The 21,377-nt window shown below is 35.7% G+C and overlaps 1 protein-coding gene across 2 annotated transcripts in view; it reads left to right on the forward strand.

The window, feature by feature from the left end:
• Positions 1 to 21,377, forward strand: part of TUSC3 (tumor suppressor candidate 3) — a gene marked incomplete at both ends in the record, with an annotated part of 111,497 nt that overhangs the window by 44,222 nt on the left and 45,898 nt on the right. For both annotated transcript variants that reach the window (XM_084266768.1, XM_084266769.1), the window contains 4 exons: positions 356 to 525; positions 10,089 to 10,206; positions 12,429 to 12,569; positions 13,255 to 13,395. In XM_084266768.1, coding sequence (XP_084122894.1) covers positions 356 to 525; positions 10,089 to 10,206; positions 12,429 to 12,569; positions 13,255 to 13,395 — 570 coding nt within the window. The remainder of the gene's footprint in view (positions 1 to 355; positions 526 to 10,088; positions 10,207 to 12,428; positions 12,570 to 13,254; positions 13,396 to 21,377) is intronic.

The following is a 21,377-nucleotide window of genomic DNA, read 5'->3' on the forward strand; positions in this document are numbered from 1 at the left end:
TTTTACTAAATAGAATATAGTGCTGCATTTCTTAAAGCTTCCAGCTTTTCCTGGAAGCTAAATGATTGGTGTACTGGTATCGTGTATTTAGACAGTGAGTATTACTCTACTCCTTTGCCTTTGGTAGCCACCTGTTTGTTTTCATTTTATGTATCTTTTCTGTATAAGACCGCATTGAGTTAATTTTTTAATAATTAAAATCTACTTGTCTACATAGAAGACTAAATGGTGCTATAAGCCATATACCAGTGCCACCAGCCTCCTGCTTAAGTTGATAGAAGCTCCGAGGATGCAGAGATACAAAGTGCTTTGAAGTTTAAGCTTAAACATTCCTTATCCTTGTCCTCAATTACAGAATCTGTTGGCTGAGAAGGTGGAACAGCTGATGGAGTGGAGCTCAAGGCGCTCGGTCATCCGCATGAACGGAGACAAGTTCCGGAGATTTGTGAAGGCTCCACCTCGTAACTACTCGGTGGTAGTGATGTTCACTGCTCTCCAGCCGCAGCGGCAGTGCTCTGTTTGCAGGTAGTTCATACCTTCAGTGAGCTTTTTTCAAATTTTCCTCACCACAGTTTTCAAGTGAAGGTTTTAATCAACGTGCGGTACATTGAGTAGGGGATGGATGCTTACTATTGGACAGGCTCACGTGTTTGTTACAGCATCATTTCTACTGCCTTTCAATCTATATGACCATTTTTAGAAGTCTTCCTATTTTTGGGCTTTATGAAATTGCAGTTGAATAAAACATACACAACTGAGGAGACATCTTTCTCTTCAAGAAATCAGCTTTATTTTATCAGCTGACCGTGATCTTTCCAAAGACATGTTGTGACAGAAGTGATTCATTACTGTTTAATAATGACAATTCACTGACATCTTCAGTTAAGAGATGTTCCAAGGCTCTGATGCAGATGTGAGTTACCCTGTGATTTCACAGCTTTGGACAATCCTTACATACAAGCACTGTTTTCCACAAGGACATCCTTATAATGGTGTACTCTCTGGCACTGCACTTTGATATGTTCTGGTGGCTCCTTTTAGAATATGTATTAGAGTGGCTCTGGTATTATTCTAAGTTCAAGATCTTTCTCTGCAAGTTCCTAGCTCAATCAGATAATCCAGAAAAGGCTAGCGATAGGTGTGTAAATAGGGTCAAGAGATTGAAAGGCTGTCATCCACTTAATTGCCTTGCTAAATCAGAAACTGAGCTAATAAAGCCATCTTCAGCTAAAGTAAGCATTAGAAATTACTGTGTATGGGATTATTGTGCAGGGAGTTCTAAATAGTGTTTAAATAGGAAGCAAACTACTCCATAGAACTATGAAATACATAGGCTGTATATGAGGGTATTATTACTTAGTTTTGAATTGGTGCACTTTAAACACTACACAGAAAGTTACTGAAATGTAGCAGGCAGTTAGCTGTTGGAATAAAACATTTGCAATAGAAACTTCACCTTGCCACCTGTAGTCACATATGGGTTTTATTAGAGTTCTTAATCTATTTCAAGTTTTTGTCATTCAAGTCGGTTGGTCAGTGTTGAGGGAGAGAATATAAATCATGTTGCTATGAAATCACCTTCCATATCTGAACTGTGAAGGTGAAGGAATAGATGCAGAAGTTTTCCCAGTCAAAGGATTTTGTTTTTTTTATAAAACTTCCAGGATTTAGTTGCTGTTAATTTTTCTTAGTGTTGGGAGAATTCAAATTTTAAAGATGAAATATGAGTTTACAGCTTGATTTTCTAAATCTTTCTTTATTTCCCTACCTAGCTAGTGGAGAGGCACTAAATTCAGCTTTATAAGGGTCAGTGTATTCATCATAATAATGATCATAGCGTATTATTTACCTGCATTATGTATGGCTCTTTTGTAGGGCGTGTGAAAAAAACGTAAATACTGCTGTTATTAAGAAGTTTAATTATGCTTGCAACTGTATATTGTTTACTGTACTGAAAGAGAGTTTGTGAGCTTCATCCTGTAATATGCCAGGGTAGCTGTTTATATACAGAAGCAATGCAAATTTAGAAGCATAAAATTCAACATACTACTTTCAGTTGGGTTTGTTTAAGGAAATGTAAAGTTGAGATCCACTTTTTCATATGAAATAAAAGGAATTTAATGAGGCTGATCGTGCTGCACATAAAATCATTATCAGGAAAATCGACATTTTTCAAATCAATGGCTAATTAATGGACAGGAGCACAGAAAGGATATACAGAACTGAAATGCATGCATTGCTTTATTGTTAGCTATTTGGTAGCCACTTTGCCTAAAGGAAAAATAGATTTTTAACTTATTCTTTAATGTTCTGTGAGGATGCTTTTGTCCAAGATTTAAGTTAACTGTTAGTCATCAAAATATTTTCAGAGCAATTGCGTATGGAAAAATCAATGTCATATTTCAAATGAAAAAAAAAGCAGCTAGACTGAAATCTTTGAATAACTTTGTCTCAAGTATTAGTATTCCCTTCTCCCTCTTGGTTGGTTTATATACCACAGGATTATTAAAAAAAAAATATTTGTTTTTTCCCTTTGGCTAGATTTGACATTTTTGTATTTTATCTCTTCTAGATGTCCAGTTTATAAAGAACAGGGGAGCAGTGTTTTCGGAAGTGAAAAATATATTTCTGTGCTGCTGTTGCATAGAGCTATGTCAAATGCTAAGCATGAAAACCATGGTATTAGATCAAAAAAGATAAATAATGGGTTTGGGGACCAAGTGGTAGGAAATGCTCTTCTGGAGAAGAGCAGTGGAGCAACCTGTTGCAGATTTGCATATTTGAGGCTGGATAGGTCATGTGTATCCTATCTTGTTTAAATAAACTAGATTCTTTGTGTATCTGCTTTTCCATTTGGTTATATTTAGAATGTTTAGTGTTCAAATGAGCCCCTGCTTACAGTAAAATCATTATGACTTTTCTGGTAGGTGTTTTGAATGATTTTGCCACCGAAGATGCAGAGGTGGCTTCTTGCATTCAGAAAGATAGCGTTGCTTTAGGCACTATTCAGAGTGAATGCAAACTCAGTTTTGGTGATCCAGGTTCTCTACCAGACTAAGGACTATTATGTGTTGCTGAAAAGTGCTGTAGTGCAGGTGTTGTCTAGAAGGTATGCAGGAAGGATTCCCCCTGTCCTGCCCCCCATGATTTTTAACACTGGAGAAGTTCCAGATTTTAAATAAAAATTGTTTGACCTGATCTTAGGAAAGTCTTAAAATGGCTGGAGGCATGATGTCTAAACGTTTTTCAAGTGTTACCTTTCCATATAGCAAGGACCTACGTATCGAAATTTGACCAGATATTTTTGTGCGCAGCAAGGAGGATATTGTAACATCACATATTGTCACATCAGTCACATAAATCACGTAATGATTTGTGAAAGTATATGGAAATTGTAATGGAGTAACAGATTTTCTGTGTTCAGGCGCTCTCCTGCTCATCTGTCAGCCTTGTCCTGGCTCTGGGCAACCACTGCTGCCACTAACACCAAAATGACATCAAATACCCATTTACTCTTAAAAGTAGTCCGCTGAACTCCAGATATTTGGATGAAACTTTTGTATGTAAAAATATCCTTTTAGTCAAAGGAGCTGATTTAGTTTTTTCAGTAGAACTAAAGCATATTGTGGGCTTTTTAAAGTATTTTCTAGCAAAAGTTACATAACAGAATACAAAATGAGTTTATCACTGCAGGAGATGAATACATTCCTCTATATCACCTTGAGAAAAATCAATTAGACTTTTAAAAATTTTTTGTCAATTTTGTGAAACGTAGCTGTTCATTCAGTGCTAACTATTATTGTAGTTAGTGCTTTTCATTAATTTTGCGTGATTTGCTTTTTTTTGAGAATATGCTGTCAAGATATACTTTAAAAAGTTAGAAATAACATGTCTGTGTTACTGATTGGAATTTAGTCTTAACAATTAGATCTTTCTGAAAGACAACTACACGTTTGTCATCTTTGAGACTGAGATTGGTTCCATATTCATCTTAATAGAATATTTTCACAAACTATGGACTGGAAAAGGCTGGCTGGCTGAATGAATCCATATGTGAACTTTTGGTAAACCAGCAGCATGTTAGTAGTGCCTCTAATCGTGCCTCTTGAGGGTTTCTCAAGGAAATTCTGATATTATCCTAAAGCAGAATTTGGAATACAATATATACGTCTATGTTTGTGGACAAGCAAGTTCAAATTTTTGTACAAAAAACTCTTGAAATCCATCTTGATTCCACAACTGTGTAAGTGGCAGCATAAATACCAGTTTTCCTGTTGACACAGTTGTTTAAGTTCAGTGTCACATAGCTGGTGTTGAACTATAAATGAGATGAATGAACTATAACAGATTAGAGATCCAGTGTGCTCTCAAACATGAAGCCATATCGGTGGGGATGGGATGCGATTCTAACAGGTGAAGATGTGGGGGGATTCCATGCAGGTGTGGAAACATGTTTGATTAAACAGTTTTGGTCCCAGGAAGTTAACTAACTTAGTCTTAATTGACTTTACATATTACTAGTTTTGGTGTGTATCCTCCACAACAGCTCATTGGAAGCAGTTATTACAGAGCCCTTTGCACTGTGATGATGAATTAGTTTGATTTTATTTATTTTTTAATTTTATTTTATATGATGAAGTCAAAAATAAACTAAACAGTGACTCCTCAGGATATAAGACCAGTTTCATTCCCTCTTCCCTTTGTACTTAGGTATTCACTCAGCTGCATGTTAGCCACATCATCCAGTCACACTGCTGAAGAAAATTCTTGTTTATGTAGAAACAGAAGAATGGTCACTTTGACAACAGCATCTTCACAGAGATGAAGAGGCTGTTTCTCAGCTTGTACTTTGTACTACATACAGGCAGACAGTAACTAGTAGCCTTACCTTAAACACTTTTTTGGGTGAAAATTCTCTTCCAGCTTCCCTGCTATCTTCTTGCTTCCTGAAATCTGTTCCCTTATTTTATTATCAGTACTTTTTCCCAGTGGGGTCACCACCAGTTTACGAACCAGACTTCACTAGTTCTTTGATTTTCAGCTGCACATAGGCTTTAGCTCTTGTGTACTGGATCAGTCACTGTGCTGACTCTTCCTCTGCACCTTCCATTGTTATTAACTTGTTCTGTTTGTTTGTTGCTATATGATCTGTTTATTCCATAAACAAATTATATGAGGCTTTTTATTTTGCTTTCTAAGGTCTGCTTCTCTTATTTCACTGGGAGACGCAAACGTCTCCGCTTTGCATACAAGAGAGATCTTGTTTTTTGACAAACAGTTTGCATTTTTGTCTGGTTAATTTTTCAAACTCATTGTTGGGGTATTTTCACTTAGAAAGGGAAATCTGGGTCAGAGAAGTGAAACTAATCCCTTAAGTTTGTTTTTTTTTATTTTTTTTTCCCCCCAACAGCTGAAGCCCATAAACAAAAAGCTGCATATTTTGTTTTGTTGTTTTTTTTTCTTAGTGTTCCTTGAAAAAAGTATCAGAGCAGTGTCAGGGGCTCTGAGTTTCAGTGAATAGTGTCTGTACCTTGACCTGTGCTGCTAGTTAGTTCACTGATAATGGTTAAAACATGTAAATTAGACAGTTACATCTCTGAATATCAAGGTACCATACTTTCTACTGTGCGTTTTTATGTCTGTGAATTCCCAAATGTGGCTTTTAAGGATGTAATAAAGCCCGATGGAATCATTGCAAATCAAGATTAAAGCCCAGAATTACTGCCATAAATGATCAGGATTAAAATGGGAAGATACAACAGAGGAAGACTCTAGTAAGACCACTTTGGGAGGCAAACTTGTAAACTTTGCAAGCTGCAAATTGTATTGTTTTAGTCCAGGATGATGTCTAACAATATTTTACCGTGAAAGTAACAAACCTGCTTTTGGATTCTTGGAAAACACAATTTTCCAAAGGCTGTATTTATGAAGAAGCAGCTAGAAATGGCTTGTAATGGAAAGGCGTTTTTGTAGCCAATAATTTTCTTGACCCCCACAGTTACCAGACAATTTTATTTTTATAAGCATCAGAAGTTTCGTTATGTGGAAACGAGCACTGGTTACTCCTGTTAGCTGAAGGGTTATATGTCTTTAAATACTTATGTGCAAATACACATATAAAATATATATGTAGGATTTGAGAGAGTTGGGTCAATTTTGTAGAAATGGCATATACATTCAGAGGACTTCTTGTGTTGCATTGGGTGACAAAGTTGAAATCTGTCAGAGATTATTAATGTCCTCAATCAGAGCAACCTTGTAGCTAATGTGGAAAGCCTGCTGCAGAATGAGCTCAGTCAACTGCTTGAGCCATTCCTTCTCTATTTCTTAACAGGGTTATACAAAAGGGAAGTTATAATTCAACATATAGTTAATGCATTTTTAAGTTTTGAGCTTAATGTAGTGTGTGTTTCATAAAGGACTCTGAGTGTAGCTGCCTTCTGCTGTTCACTCACAACATGCAGAAGGAAATCACAAAATACACGACAGAAGAAATTCCACATAATTTTCTTTACATCTATCCTATCAAGGAGACCTCTGAGAGGAGGTTTTTAATCTAGAAAAGAGAGGAATTCTGTTGGTTTCCTTGTTCAAGAAGATATCTCAGAAAACTGTTTTCAAGTAGCCGATCAAAGAATAGGTCAAGAGCAGAAAGAATTCTGGCAGTCAAGAAGGTATCATCAGAAAGAAGAAACAGGTTCCTCAGCCTTTCAGTTTTTTACTGGTTGATCAAGAGCAGGTAGTGAGAAAGTCATTGACAAGTCTCTTAAGTGTACTGAGAGGGAATTATCTTTTGAACTTTACTTCAAAGAAGGAACAGAAACGTGGAGGGAGCTGTTGAAAGCTCTGCAATTGCTTTTCCAGGGCACTTCAGGATCTTGATAGAAGTACTGATGAGTCCTGTTTAACAGGGCAGTAATTTTATACTTGGATTATAAGAGAGTCCTTATTCTTTCTGTGGTCACAATTTAATTTTGGTTTGGTTTTTTTTTTTAGTTTGAAACTTCTACAAAATAGCTCTTCTCAGAGCTTCTTTTCATCTGCAGAGTATTGGAAACTTCATGGGATACTGGAAATAGGAGAAAGCAATATAAACCCGGGCTATTCTATCTCCTTATTTAGATATTTATATTGTATAAACAAAGTAGTCTTCAACTATTGTCCGTGCTCTTCATTTTCTCCTGTGTGGTGAATTTTCTGGACATGTTTGTAGATTCTTCAGTGCTTTTTGTCATGACATTGACTCAGCCTAAACAAAAATAAAGGCCAGTAAGCATACTTAATGTATTATCATCTTGATATTCTGAAGAAGTTAAAATAGGCACTTAGCCCCTTTGTTTCATTTTGGGAAAATCATTCCAAATAAAAGGTAAAAGTCATTGCTAAAAGGTAAATTGCAGCTTTGATCACAGTTTAGTTTAAACAGATGGATAAGAACAGGTAGGTGACCTGGTAGTGTGGTATTTGCCAATTCTACATTAAGTGTTTTGTACAGTACACAGTGTGCCAGAAAAATGATGCTTTACTGCTTTCTTTGGCAAATCATTCCATGGTCTCTTTCATTCTTTTTCTAACATTCTGTTTGGGTTTTCCTTACTATCTTGTTGGACTAATGGAATAAAATTAATCTAATTTAATATAACTCAAGCTATGCAAATTTGATTATCTGCCATAGACACCCACATAATTAATCTTTTTAAATAAAAGTTTTAATATTTCACGAGCACCTCTTGTGTAATGGAATACATTTTTGTAGATTTTTACTTAGAAGCTTTTCAGTATGTTGGATTTTCTAGGCAAGTCTAATAGCAATGTTCCTTTTTGATCTGTCTGTTAATACTACTGTTGCTAGATGCTGTTGTGATGAGATTCTTAAGAGTTAACTGTAGCAGCAATAACATTTCAATGCTCTGTATCAAAAAATCCTCTTAAATAACAGGAGCAGTGCTGATATTATGATTCTGAGTTGCTGGCAAGTGTATTTCTGCCCTATGCCTTTAGAGTATTTTGTATCATTATTATTGTAGTTTCATATACTTAACATTACTTCATAGAAACAAACTGATAGAATTGATACTAATTAATGATAGAGACAGATAAATATGTAGTGACAGAGGTGATATGACCTGATGTTAATTGGAGGTTGAATTTTTTTCAGCCAAATGCTTATGCTTTTTACTATTATTGTATCTGAAGGGCAGTAACCAGTGCTTCCAGAAGTTATTTACATGATTGAATCAGCCTTGTATCTCTGAGCAACTATATAGTGGACTGTAGGTTATTCTTCAGTTGTCCTGTAATTTTGTTGCTCTTTGCTTCACACTCCTCAGGACTTGCTATGAGGATGCATGTTGCACGATATTTTGCTTTCTTCAGCAAATGGATATAATTGTGTTCTGAATCTGTTACAGAAAAGCTAAGACAATATTTTGCAAAACAGTGATTTCTGTAGTATACTTTCCACCTATTGTGTTCATTCAAAATGATTCAAAGAGGCAAAAATATGTGGAGATCAGCGGGAACAAGGCTGTTCTCTCAAGTAGTTGGGGGCATACCTGGAGTTTCTAAATTTCCCATAAGTACTATTTCATAGCAAGTGAAAGGTAGAATAAGAATGATGGCATTAAGATGAAGCGATTTTTATGTTGTTTTTATAATAAAAGTGGTTCAGCTTTAATATAGTGGATTAAACTGAACAGTGCCCTACAGATAGTCCTTAAGATTTTATGGCATTTCTGTGATGTTGTCTGACTGCCCTCTTCAGGAGGACAGTGAATATGTTAGCCTGCTTAATGGTAATGCCACAGGGTTCAGAAATAACCCATCTAATGCCTAAACCTTTTTTTTTTTTTAAATAATTGCAATCTTTACCTGTTCAATATATGTTTTAAGTAGTAAATTTTACTCGATAAGAGTGCAAGTGAAGTTTTGTTGTACTTCGTGAGATTTATTCTGTAGGGGGTAAGGGGAGATAAAATTTCATTTTAACTTACTTTTTTCAATCATAGATTTTATTTTTTTTTCCCTTGGTAAACGTATTCCTTGATACAATGCAGATCTTACGGGGTTGTGTGTAATAAATTTAATGCCTAAGGCTGATCTCAGTTATGAGGAAATGGGGAGGGTCTTATGACATCCGTGGTCCTATCATCCTCTACCTGCTCTTTATTCTCTCAAATTATAATATATATTATGTGTGTGTTTGTGGAGTTTCTCTTCCAACAAACAGATTTTTGCATCTATGCCTTAAAAAAAAAACCAACCAAACCAGTGTTCTGCACCATCAAACGTATGGAACTGGCTTTATAGAAATACTGTTTTCAGAAAAGCTGCAGAATACATTTATTTATACAACTTCTGCGTCTTGCCACATGCAAAGATAAGTTGCCAAGTGGTAGAAGCTTGGTTTGGACTCTGCAGCAGATAGGATTAATCAGTAATGTGGAAATAATTAGCTAAGGAGCCTGTGCAAAGCCAAAAGTACTGCAATGATCTTCTCAGTTTTTTTTGTTTCATTCTGGATTATTCATTGAAATGGATTTGTCCTGTGGAAGAATGTGTTTCACAGCTCTGTGATTGTGTGTTTACAGAGTGCCTCTGCTAGTAATGATTCCAGAATTATTTTCCTGGAATTACTTTTGTCTTTTCCTTCCCATGCAGGCAGAGAAAAGTTACTTGTTTTGCTTTGAAAGATTTTTTTCTTTTCTTGTTCAAACGAACTAATAAACAAAACCCAACTGGTAAATCCTGTTACTGTGCTCAAGGGCCATGTGAGCATCTCCTTGCATGGATCTGTTAGCATATCTGCATGATTCTTGTCACGGAGCCACTCCTGTTATCCAAGACTTTTAAGTACAGAAAACATCACTTTTTGTTGGCATGGTCTAGGGGTGTCTGTGGTATCCTTTGACTTAATACATTTCTAATTCAGGTGAAGGCAAGTTTGAAGCCAAGAGTTGCATAGCTAGCTGAAACTGGTTTTAATTGATAGGGTGTTGAGATGGGTGCTGGGAATGATACTGCGGGTGTAATTCTTCTAATGCCAGCAAACACCAAATGGATGTATGTTTATTTCTTTTCCTTAACAGGCAAGCCAATGAAGAATACCAAGTGCTGGCTAATTCATGGCGCTACTCATCTGCCTTTTCAAACAAACTTTTTTTTACAATTGTGGATTACGATGAAGGGGCAGATGTTTTTCAACAGGTAAATGTTATATTATATATTATCAAGCATTTTTAATTTTCACAGCTCCATGTTTATTTCCCAAGTAATACAAGACAAATTACAATACAATTTTCTGTGTGTAGATGTGTGCCTTTGTGTTACGTATATATAAACACCAAACACTAGTTTCTCTGACAGTAGAGAAGGAGCCACTTCCAGTGTTTTCCAGGTGTAGTTTATAATGTTTGCTTATAGATGTTATATATATGTAATTTTTTCCCAACCCATTGTCAATGTAATTTTCTAGAATTAAGTGCAGTGAAGCTAACATTTGCACCTAAAGATTTCCTTTATCTTTTTTAGTTAAGTGCTATTTTCTTTAGAGCCTTTTAACTGCTTTTATGTAATAAAATATTCTTCATCCCTAGAAGTATTTATATTCATCTGTAAGTTCTTCAGGGAAAGAAAAGAGATTTAGATTTTATGTAATGGCTATGAAGAGTGAAAGTTCAATTGTTGGGATAACATTCTAAGACCCCCTTGAGTAGCCATGGAGAAGTGCATCCCTTGAAAATTCGTACTAAATACTGACATGCTTTTCTCTGATGTTTATCCATTGATTGCAGCTAAAAATGCAGATTGAGTGACAAGGCTTGAAATAGTTTAATATTTATTTTAAAATACTTTATTTGGAAAATTTAGTTCCTGTGTTTAGTAAAGAATTTTGTTTCTTAGGACGTATTATATAAAGAATTGTTATTAATAGCTGAAGGTTTGGCTTAAGAAAATTTAGTTCAAGATCAGTTTACGTTCTCCAACATGGATAAAATAATACAAAATATGGTGTTTGATCTTGCCTTAAGCCACACAATGCATGTTGGAATAGTGTCTAGCTTACTCCATGTGCAAAAAGGCACAGATTCAGTTATTTCTGGTGGTATGCATTTAAAGCCATGTAAAAGACCAATTCATAAGTTTTTGACTGTCTTTGAGAGATAACAGTGTTATCAGGTGGATTTTGGGGGAAATGTAGATCTGATTTTATGTTTATACCTGCAAATAAGTAATGTAATACTGATGCCATAGCAAAGAAAAAAACCAAAACCAAAATAAGATATGAATGTGACACAGATTATCATCTTTTACTGTTTATAGATGAATGACAAAGCAGTTGCACACCAACTGCCCACAAACTCTGCTAGGTTTCTATATCTCAGAATGTATTTTACAAGATATTTCATTACACATTTGTCTTAACCTTTCTCAGAATATTTTTATTTCTGAATCAGTTCCCTATAAAAAGGTGGCTTTTTTTCTTGCTTAGAGGGAAAATATTCTAATAGTTGGTAATTTCCAATGAAAACAACTCTGTACTTGAAGAAATATTTTCTTTTTGGTAATGTGATGAAACTCATTTTGCAGCAATGAAATAAACAAGTTTACTCCACATTTTTATTTAAAGATTTCATTAGTATTTCTCCTGCTTTTGTTTGTGCCAATTTTCAGTTATTCGACTGTTTTATTGCACTGTTTCTGAGGTGGACTTAATATGGAAGAATCTTGTATAGTAAAATCGTAGTTCTTTTGTAGCACCTTGCAGAGTTGAAGTCAAAATTTGAACTGGCAAATATAAATGCAAATCTAATTTTTTCGCACCTTTTGGAGGTTTTTGCTTCATTGTGCATAGTTCCAATGCCATCAACACACAGATTAAGAGTCATGAGATTTCCAGAGTAAGTTATGTAATGTAAGGTAGTTATCTAGGTCTTCCTAGGTTCAGAAAAAATTAGTGACTAGTGGATAGTCTGTCTTGAAGCCAGTGAAAGTCTAGCTGAGTAGTTCAGACTAATTAACTTCAGATTTGTGGGAAGAGAAACAATGTCAAGCTATTTGAATGCTGTTTTCCTCCCCTAGAATTATAACGTAACATACTTTAATAGATTAGATGGGTGTGGGGTCTCTGTTTTACTAACTGTAGGAAAGTACTACAGTGTGTGAGAACTTTAAAGGATAATAGTCTCAGAAAAGCTTGTGGGTGAAATACTCTGAATAATTAAACATCCCAAAGAATCTATGAGATTAAGGAATATTTTGAGCACTCTTTTACAGCACTATACATAAAGATGTATAAACAAGCATAGCATATGGAGGCAAATAATATTTTTCATGGTAATTAGACTTGCGTTGTCTTTATATAGAAAGTAAACATTTTTTGAGGATAGTTACTGATTTTTTTTCTGCTGTTTTTCCTGGTTTTGTAGCTGAATATGAACTCTGCTCCGACTTTCATGCATTTTCCTCCAAAAGGTAAACCCAAGAGAGCTGACACATTTGACCTGCAGAGAATCGGATTTGCAGCTGAGCAGCTAGCTAAATGGATAGCTGACAGAACAGATGTTCATGTAAGTCTTTTGACAATTTTAAAACTTGCTTCCAAATGTATCTTTGTAGTCTGAGACAGGCTGATGACAAATTTAGTCTTTCCTTAATACTTATTTTGCCTCAGCTGTAGGCTCTAGAACACTTTAAAAAAGAAAAAAGGAATAAAAAGAAGTATAGCTGTGGATCTTGCAGTAACTCCTGAAGTTTGCAGATTATATTCCATTCTTGCTTTGTTAAATTTTATGTAGTCTTAGTCTGGATGAAAACAAGCAGTGATAATTAGTTGTAAAAATTAAATTTGCTTTGTAAAGCGATATATAAAACAGATGGAACCAGAGGCAGCGACTGCTAATTCAGACACAACCTGCAAATGTATTGAAGAAATAATGTTTTGGAGTTGAGCAGTTCAAAATTATGCTTAAATTTTTTTTCATACTACATGCTTGTTAAAGAAGTACTGTTTTTTCTTATTTATACCTTTATGGATTAGTCTTTATGACTCAAACCAGATTTTAGATGCTCCCTGTTTGTTTAGATGGGAGGTGATCTGTATGTATTGATTTATTTGGAATCTGTATTTGGAATCCTGTGTGATTTAGTCTGGGTGATCCTTCTCTGGCAGGGGGGTTGGATTAGATGATCTTTTGAGGACCCTTCCAACTCATAACAGTCTGTGATTCTGTGATTTGCATTTATCTTTTCCAGATCAGAGTGTTCAGGCCACCCAACTATTCTGGTACAATTGCACTGGCTCTTCTGGTATCCCTTGTTGGTGGCTTGTTGTATCTGCGAAGAAATAACTTAGAGTTCATCTACAACAAAACTGGCTGGGCCATGGCAGCTCTGGTATGCAGATTTTCCTTATGCTTTTTATTGGTTTCTTAGCCTGTGTGGCTTCAAAAAAATTAAAAACCCTTGCATTAATACAATGTTCAGAATGATACTGATGGATGAAGATTCATAATGTAGATTTTGTGGCTAATTCTCCTGGCAGTTTCAGTAATACTGACTGTAATATCTCACTGTTAACCTAAGTGAAAATAGAATATCTGAATAGGGTTAATACTGAAGAAATTCTAAAAGTAGCCTATAGTCAGTTTGGAATTCAGAGGTCTTGTGCTTGATAGTGTATTGCAGTGTGTTTATCTACGTTGTAGTAACTGAGTTGACTGAAAAATGTGGACTGTGCCTCATAGTGAGCTGTGTCAGTTTTTGTTAGGAAATAGCATGTAAGGATGGTAGATGACTGCTAAAGTGCATCAATAACTGCTCGTTACTAATTTAAGTTCTGCCATCATTGTGACTGGCAGAAGAGAAAAATCTGCGAAGTAGAATCTTGAGGCTAAACTTCCAGGGACACAGAGTCAGCACTAGAACAGCATCTAGGGTTATCAAGTCCAATCCAACATTTTACAGCTTAATAGAGCTCCTTCCTTCTGTATTAGCAACCTGCTAATTGAGAACTGTACTTTTGAAAAACTAGTCCATGTATTGATGCAACGTAACCTAAGCTTTTCTTCTTTTTCCATATAAATGGTTATTTAAATTTAAAGGCTTTTTCTCAACTTGTGTCAATGAGTTACCCTTTCTTGAATGCACATGGCTAGGGTTGTAGAGGGAATATGAGTTTAGTTGAGAAGCAATATTCATATTTTATTTGTCATCTTGGCTTCCTTTCCCATGAAAGCTTGGACCAGATGATTTGTGGCAGTCCCTTCCAACCTGGACTATTCTATGATTCTGTGTGGTTTAGCTCAGCTGGAAGTAGTTTACTGATATATCCAGTAGTTGCTTTTTCCTTTTCAAACTGCATCATGTCGGTGTCTTGCTGTTCTGCTCTGATTCAACAGAATGAGAAGATACCTTTTTTGTGACCATTTCAGCTAATGTGCCAGTTAGTAGCTTTTATGACACCAATTTAAAGATAATGTTATCTGGTTGGGCGCTAACTCATTTTTATATCGAAATGATAAGTGAGATCTTAAAGCAAGTTCTTTGTTCAGACTGACTTAATATTTGGCATTGCTCTTTACTAAAGGCTACTGATAATGCTGTCTCTTCTCATGTGCTATCATAGCATTTCCTATCAGTGTACATGGCATTATGTTCTTTGTTTAAGCAGTTTGTTAATCTGTCCAGTACATTGAGAAAGGGATAAAGAAAAAGACTTGAAATAAACCACCCACAGGACTAGTTTTCATGTAGAATGATATTTCCTTGTGATTTAAAGAGTCAGGAGCAGGATAACTTACGTGTTACAGGATGTCTTTTGGAGTATCCTGATCAGTAGTAGAGTTTTGACAGTTCTTTTCTAAAGTAAGTCTCTCATATTTAATGGCATATATTTTTCTAGATGATCAATATTTTTCAAAGATAATACGTTTTAGAGATATACTATAAACAGAAAGCTCAAAATTATAAGTTTAATTTTTTGACTATTAATTAAATATTCTTAGAGATCACCTGAGCAAAACAATAACTAGCACACCAAAATAGATGTTTCTATCAAAAATCAAATATATTATGTAATCAGTGGTATTTCCCATGTTTAACCACGCGCTGTATCTCTGGAGACAGCAATTTTATTCCAATTTCATACCTCAGGGTTTCAGATAAGAAGTTTAATGTTTTCATGTTTTGGGCAATTGTGCTTTTTGTCTGGTAGAGGTTAAAAATCAGTTCTGTACATCAAGAATCGCTCTATTATAATCTGCATTCAGTAAATAGTGGGAGACATAATTATCTTCCTAATTAAATTAAGAAAATTAACATAATTCTTTCTTGAAATATTTGCTGTTCTCTGTAGCAGCAGCTGGACATTTTACACCTGAATGTAACCAAATTACAACATAGGAAACGCCTAATCAATATCCAAATGTGATCAAACGTTTAAAGAAATTGTAATAATGCCATTCAATAATTGCCATCCCACTGGTTATATTGACAAGCAATAATAGAGTTAAAACTAATTAAAATTATGTTAATGCCATTTGTTGTTGTGAATAATATACTATAAAATTAAGTTTATGTTAAAAGTGAAAAACACTTAGAGGATGCTTTAGAAAAAGGTCTTAACATCTGAAAGTATAGCAATCCTTTTTTTAATCAATGCTGATTTTTCTGTCCTCACAATGTTGTCAAAGCACCATACTGCAAAATGATGTTTTAGTAAAGATCATGCAGCAACCTGGAGTCCTTTTAGTTTTATTCAGGTGTATGTCCACGTGAGTTCTTTTCGGTGGCATAAGGAGACTCCAGCTTGCAAGTTTTGTGTGAATGACCTCACCTCTCTAAAACTGCTAGCACATGTCAAGATTCATACAAGAAAATAGATGAAGATTCATTATATTAATTCAGAGGTATTATGTAGTTATGGTAGGTTTCTGTGGTGCTTTTTTCTACCAGTGAAACTTAGACCTTATTTTTTCATGAAGGATCATTAAAAAGATAAATGGAGAAGATGGTGTCTAGTCATGCCTAATAAAATGCTTTTGCAAGTGTATAAATACCAAATAATTCTAAAGAATTGTATTCTTAATGAATATATTTTTCTTTTTGAACTCTAAAACACAAATTAATTTGGAAGAGCCCCGCAAGATTCATAAAAAGTACAGGAAGCCCCATGTTTTTGAGAAGACTGTTGGCAATTACTTTTTTTCCTTACCAGCAGTTCTGTTTACAGATGTTGAAGAACTGAGAAAGCACAGGAGCTTTTTTTGTAAAAGCTGTAGTTGGTGAGTTGGATTGGTTTGGGGGAAGTTTTGTACTGCTAGGTTGCCAGCATTCATTGAGCATGTAGAAAACAAACATTTTTAATTTGAACTAAAACTTTCAAATATATTGTGGAATTCGGTAGCTGAAAACTGTATTGTTGCAAAAAGAAGTCTTGTTTTTTTCCCATTTTTTCAGAGTTCTTTAGTTTGTTTTAAATAACTTTTATATTCCCATACGTTGGATACATTTTTTAAAATGAAAAATGTGCACACCTCTGCCTCATTGATCTGTTCCTAAACATTAGGAAAAAACAATATCTGCATGAAGTGCCTCTGCTGGTTTTACTAGCAGGAGAGCAGAGGATCCAAGAACGGTTTGCTGAATTTTTATTTCATAACTATTGATGTCAGAAAGTTGTGTCTCATAGGTAGTTTTGGGAGAATATTTTGGAGTGTTCATTTTTAGCAATCCATCTAATGGTTTTGATAGACTTTCAGAAGCAAGATGAGAGTTTTCATCTCACACATTGATTCTGATGCCAGTTCACGCAAGACTCTTGAATTGGTTTTGTCCTCAACGTTGGATTGTGCAACAGCAACACCATTAGCAGTCTCACCCCCTCCTTGGACCACTGGGAACTCCAGTAGTATCTCATCTGCCTTAGGCAATTTACTTGCAACATTACCCAGGACACTTTTAAAATGGCAAATCGTAATGATTGAGTCACAGTACATGGTATCCCAAAAGATGTCTTTTGAGATCACATCCAAAATTTATCCCCTAGATTATTTTAGACTGTAATTCAAATTCTGCTACTCATCAGTGAATATTTTTCCCTCTGACATGCTAGCACAAAGATGAGGAAGGACTTCAGTCCTTTGTTATTTACGGACTCGTCTCCTTTTATACTGATAACGTGTAGCAGTTCCGATTCTTGTCAAGAGTTCATTTCTTAAGCAGAGAGAATAAAAGGTCAGATGGTATAAACTGGGCAAACTTCTAACGTTTTAGATAGGGAATTGCTGCACCTTAGACAACAGTTCTGGTACTGAGAGTTTATTTGTTCAATTGGCTAGAACGGGAGCTGCCAGGAGGCTTTAAAAAGCATTTTTCTTTATTATTTTTCTGTTTAACCATGCTGCCACTGTGGTTTTCTGCATGTAATTTTCCGTTTTATGTGTCTATTTTGGGTTTGCTTGTAAGCCTATGGAATCTGGCAAGGCAAAGTCTGCGCTCAGATTCCAAGGCAGCTCCCTGAGAGTTGACTCCATTGGGCAAAATATGTCAAGTGGTTTGAATTAGGAGGCAAAGCGTATGTTTACTGTTGTTGTAATAGTTGATGGTTATGAGAAATGTGTTCTGTGCTGATACACTCCACAGTACCTGTACTGTATGGTACATTCATCATCAGGTATTGCTCCAAAAGAGCTTGAAGGGTATCATGGCTACCAGTGGCTTTTTTACCTCCTTCTGAGAATGAGGATAAAAAAAGGAACATCTTTTATTCAGAGATAGAGCTGGAAAAACTTAGGCTCTTCTATGTGAGTAGATAGGCATCTCAAAAGAGCAGCAATAAATGCAAGTTATTAATTTCTTTCCATAGCTAGAGGTTTGAGACATGCACAGTACCTTTTAAAGATAGAGAAACCCATTCGCTTTGCTTGTGTGTTGTGCTCCCTGTCCTTGAATTGAGTTTATCTCATTGCAGAGGCTGCTAAGTGATGGATTATTATTTAGAAATTGAAAATATTGCAGTTCTGTAGCCTTCCTTGAGTACCAAAGCAAAGTTAATCTGGATAGAAAGTCGTGTTAGATGAGTCGTGTTAAAACATATGCCTTTGAGAAAGAGATTTATTAAACCCAAGTCATTTGACAATGCTTGGAACACCAAGTACAGCCAAGAGATGGTTGCCCAGTACCTGTAAAGTTGTGTCTTGCTTAGCAGTTCAGTATTCTGGTGGGACTGCAGGTGCCTATCTCCTTTATGTCTGTTCCTAGGAGCCTTGTGGTGTACACAGAGATGCACTGCAGGTGAGCTCAGAACCGATGCCCTCTTAGTGAAAGGACGGCTGAAGGCATGCACGGTGAAGCCATCAAGAAAGCATCACTTGCAATTTGTTAACAAGGTCTTTGAGCAATATGGTATACACACACAGTGTACTCACTTAGGACAGGTATTAGTGGTGGACTTCATTGCCACTAAAGGCATTCTGTGAGCAGTTGGTCCTGGAACCATAACATTGTAGCAAACCATCGGTCCCTCTCTCTGTAGTACATCAGTCAGTAACGTACATCTACTCTGGTTGCTTTAATCATTTGTATGCAGAATAAGCTACATAAATCTGGAAGCTCTTGAAATAGCTAAGCCCTGAACTCCCACGATAATTACATTGGCATGCAGCAGTTAGTGGTGGTGTTGGAGTCTGACAAGGAGAAAGAAAGGAAAAATGGGCAGTGGATGAAAGGGATGTCCTTGTGAAGGGGGTAATACCTTCTTATGGTACTCTTCTCTGTAAAACTGCTGGAGTATGGACTGTACTCTGGATAAGTTGAAAATCCTTCTACGTGCTCAGATGCCTCAGCTTGAATCTTCTCCTCTTTTCCTGTTTTAATCCTTTGTACTTTCATAAGGTAGGAGAAAGCTGTGGAAAAAGGCCAATTTCCTGATTATGAATTGTACAATTGAAATAAATACAATATAAGCCCGTGAGGTAACTCTGGAGTCATTAATCACATGTTAGAAGTTGCTAAATCATAGAAATGAATTTAGGAATGAATTTTATTCTAGGAAACACCAACAGTAACAGTGAGTGAACCAAGCATTTTGGAAATTATAGATTCCAAACCATGTGACCCTATGGAAACTATGGGGTTTGGAAAGGTGGTATATCATGTATCATAAGTGCAAGTTTCTGTTCTACAAATAATGGTGTGCATTTCAAGTGTATTTTACAAACAGTAGAAGCCTGTGGCTTCCAATTTATTTATTTATTTAAGGCAGAGAGTGTAGTAGAATATAGAACACAACAAAATGAGCTTGAATGTCAAGTACTGTCTGTAGCATACCAAGTACTTGCTGAAGGGATATGATGGAAATTCTCTCTTCTTAGGATACTTAAAATAGACAGAGAGTGTAAGAGGACAAGGGAGAAGCTGGAAAATGTTTTTTGGCTTCTGAAAAGGTCATTTTGAAATACACAGTAAAGAGGCGCATGATGAAAGGGGAATTATCGCAGATCAGGCGTGCTGTCTATTAAATCAGTTTTCTTGGTCGCTAAGTCTGAAGTGGAAGAATATGAAAGATGCCTTCAGGATAAGCAACCATATAGTTTTAACTCTTTCAATAATATTAATACTTGGAGTTTGTTGCTCCCCACCATTGTATTTCCTAGATAAATTGAGTTAGATGTTTCCGTGTTGTGAGACAGTGTATTTGTATTTGCAGGCATCGAAGACCTTCATTTATTTGAGAGATTTATATGTTATAAAGTATATGGCTTTATGTAAACAGGGGTGGTTTTTTCTACTTTCCATTTGGAAACAGATTTGGCCTTAGAGAATGTAAATTAAATCCAGTAATTTGAGTAAATTGACTTTTCATAGAAAACTCACTTTGAGAGCCACAGTTTGTGCACTCCATGCATCTGTTCTCTTTTGATGTTCTATTTTTCAGCTAACTGCTGGCATTTAAAATACCTCTTTCACCTCACTTTTGTTACCACACTTTCAGTTTCTACACTTTGGTAGTTTCACATAAGTGATCTCCTGTGTGATTCATCACCAAAATAGCAATATAAATTTCTCTGCTAAAACAATCTGCAAGAGATTGAAATAACCATCTATTACCCTTTTCTAGTAATGGAAGTGTATGTGCTCTTCATTTCTTTGGCATATTATTAATTAAAACTTAATTCATTTGCTAATAATCACAACCAGTGTACTTTCGTCTGCCATAGTAATAACTACACTGTTATATTCCAAATCCTGTTAAAGGCGAAATGAAACACACCTTATATTTAAGGCTAAGAATCTGTTCTTAGTGTAGTTGAAATCCTGATGCTACAAAAAATAATTCTCATTAAACTGGATATGTAAATGTCTCTTTTTTTTTTTCCCCACATTATTTTTCTTTTTATTACAAGGGCAAAAAGTCTCAATAATAATGCAATTAAAATTGTTATGAGCACACTTCCTAATATTTTTTTTCTGATATCATGCTTACTCGCTGTTTCTGTCTGGGTCTTGAAGTTGTTCATTGGCTTTGGTTTGTGGGAAGGAGGCACTGTGGTGAGTTGTCAGTGTTACAGGTTCTTTGCTGTGAGGAGTACCATGCTGCTACGTTTTTCTTCCTTGCTCTAGCACTTCAGGCTGTTTTTACACTTTGCCCTTCCTTCACTTAACTGCAACTACGTTTTCCATCAAAATTTATTGGATAAATGGGTATTGGATGTTTGTCCTTTGTACTCTCTGTTACCCTTAAAACTGATCTTGACCAGCTCTCAGTTCTGTGTTCCTTTGATTCACCATTGGTGTAATATCAGTCAGTGTAATCCTGTGCCCCCTTTATTTTCATTCTATACTGATATGCTGCATCCTGTGTTTCCATTTTTGCTGTTTCTGCCATCACCCTGTGCCTACATTACATCATTATGTTAGTCCTAATCACTTCATCCTGTATAGAATAGAAAAAAAAATAATTAAAAGATGTCATATAAAGATAGGCAAAAGTAATATCCATTAGGCATAGCCACCTGATCTTCAGAAACATTGCTCTTTCAGCTAAACAAGTTAAATCCAGGAAAGCAAATCCATGAATTTCTGACGAGATTCAGTCCTAAACACTTCCAGAGTTTTAGTTTGTCTTCTAGACGTGGCAATTTATTTCACAAACGTGTTATTAAACCTTCTTTAAAGAAAACCCTTTAAATTTTTTTTAATAAACCCTGTCTTAGTTAACTATCATGGTATAAATTTTTACATTCATGGTCCATCTTCTTAAATCATTATCACTCTACTATGCTGGTGGGAATATTGTAGTACAGTAAAAATGAGCATGTATGTATTCGATCTGCCTTGAGGGTAGGGAGACTTTTCAGAGGAATCTGGATAGGCTG

The sequence above is a fragment of the Gallinula chloropus genome (assembly GCF_964237585.1).
Source record: "Gallinula chloropus genome assembly, chromosome: 7".
NCBI lineage: Eukaryota > Metazoa > Chordata > Aves > Gruiformes > Rallidae > Gallinula > Gallinula chloropus.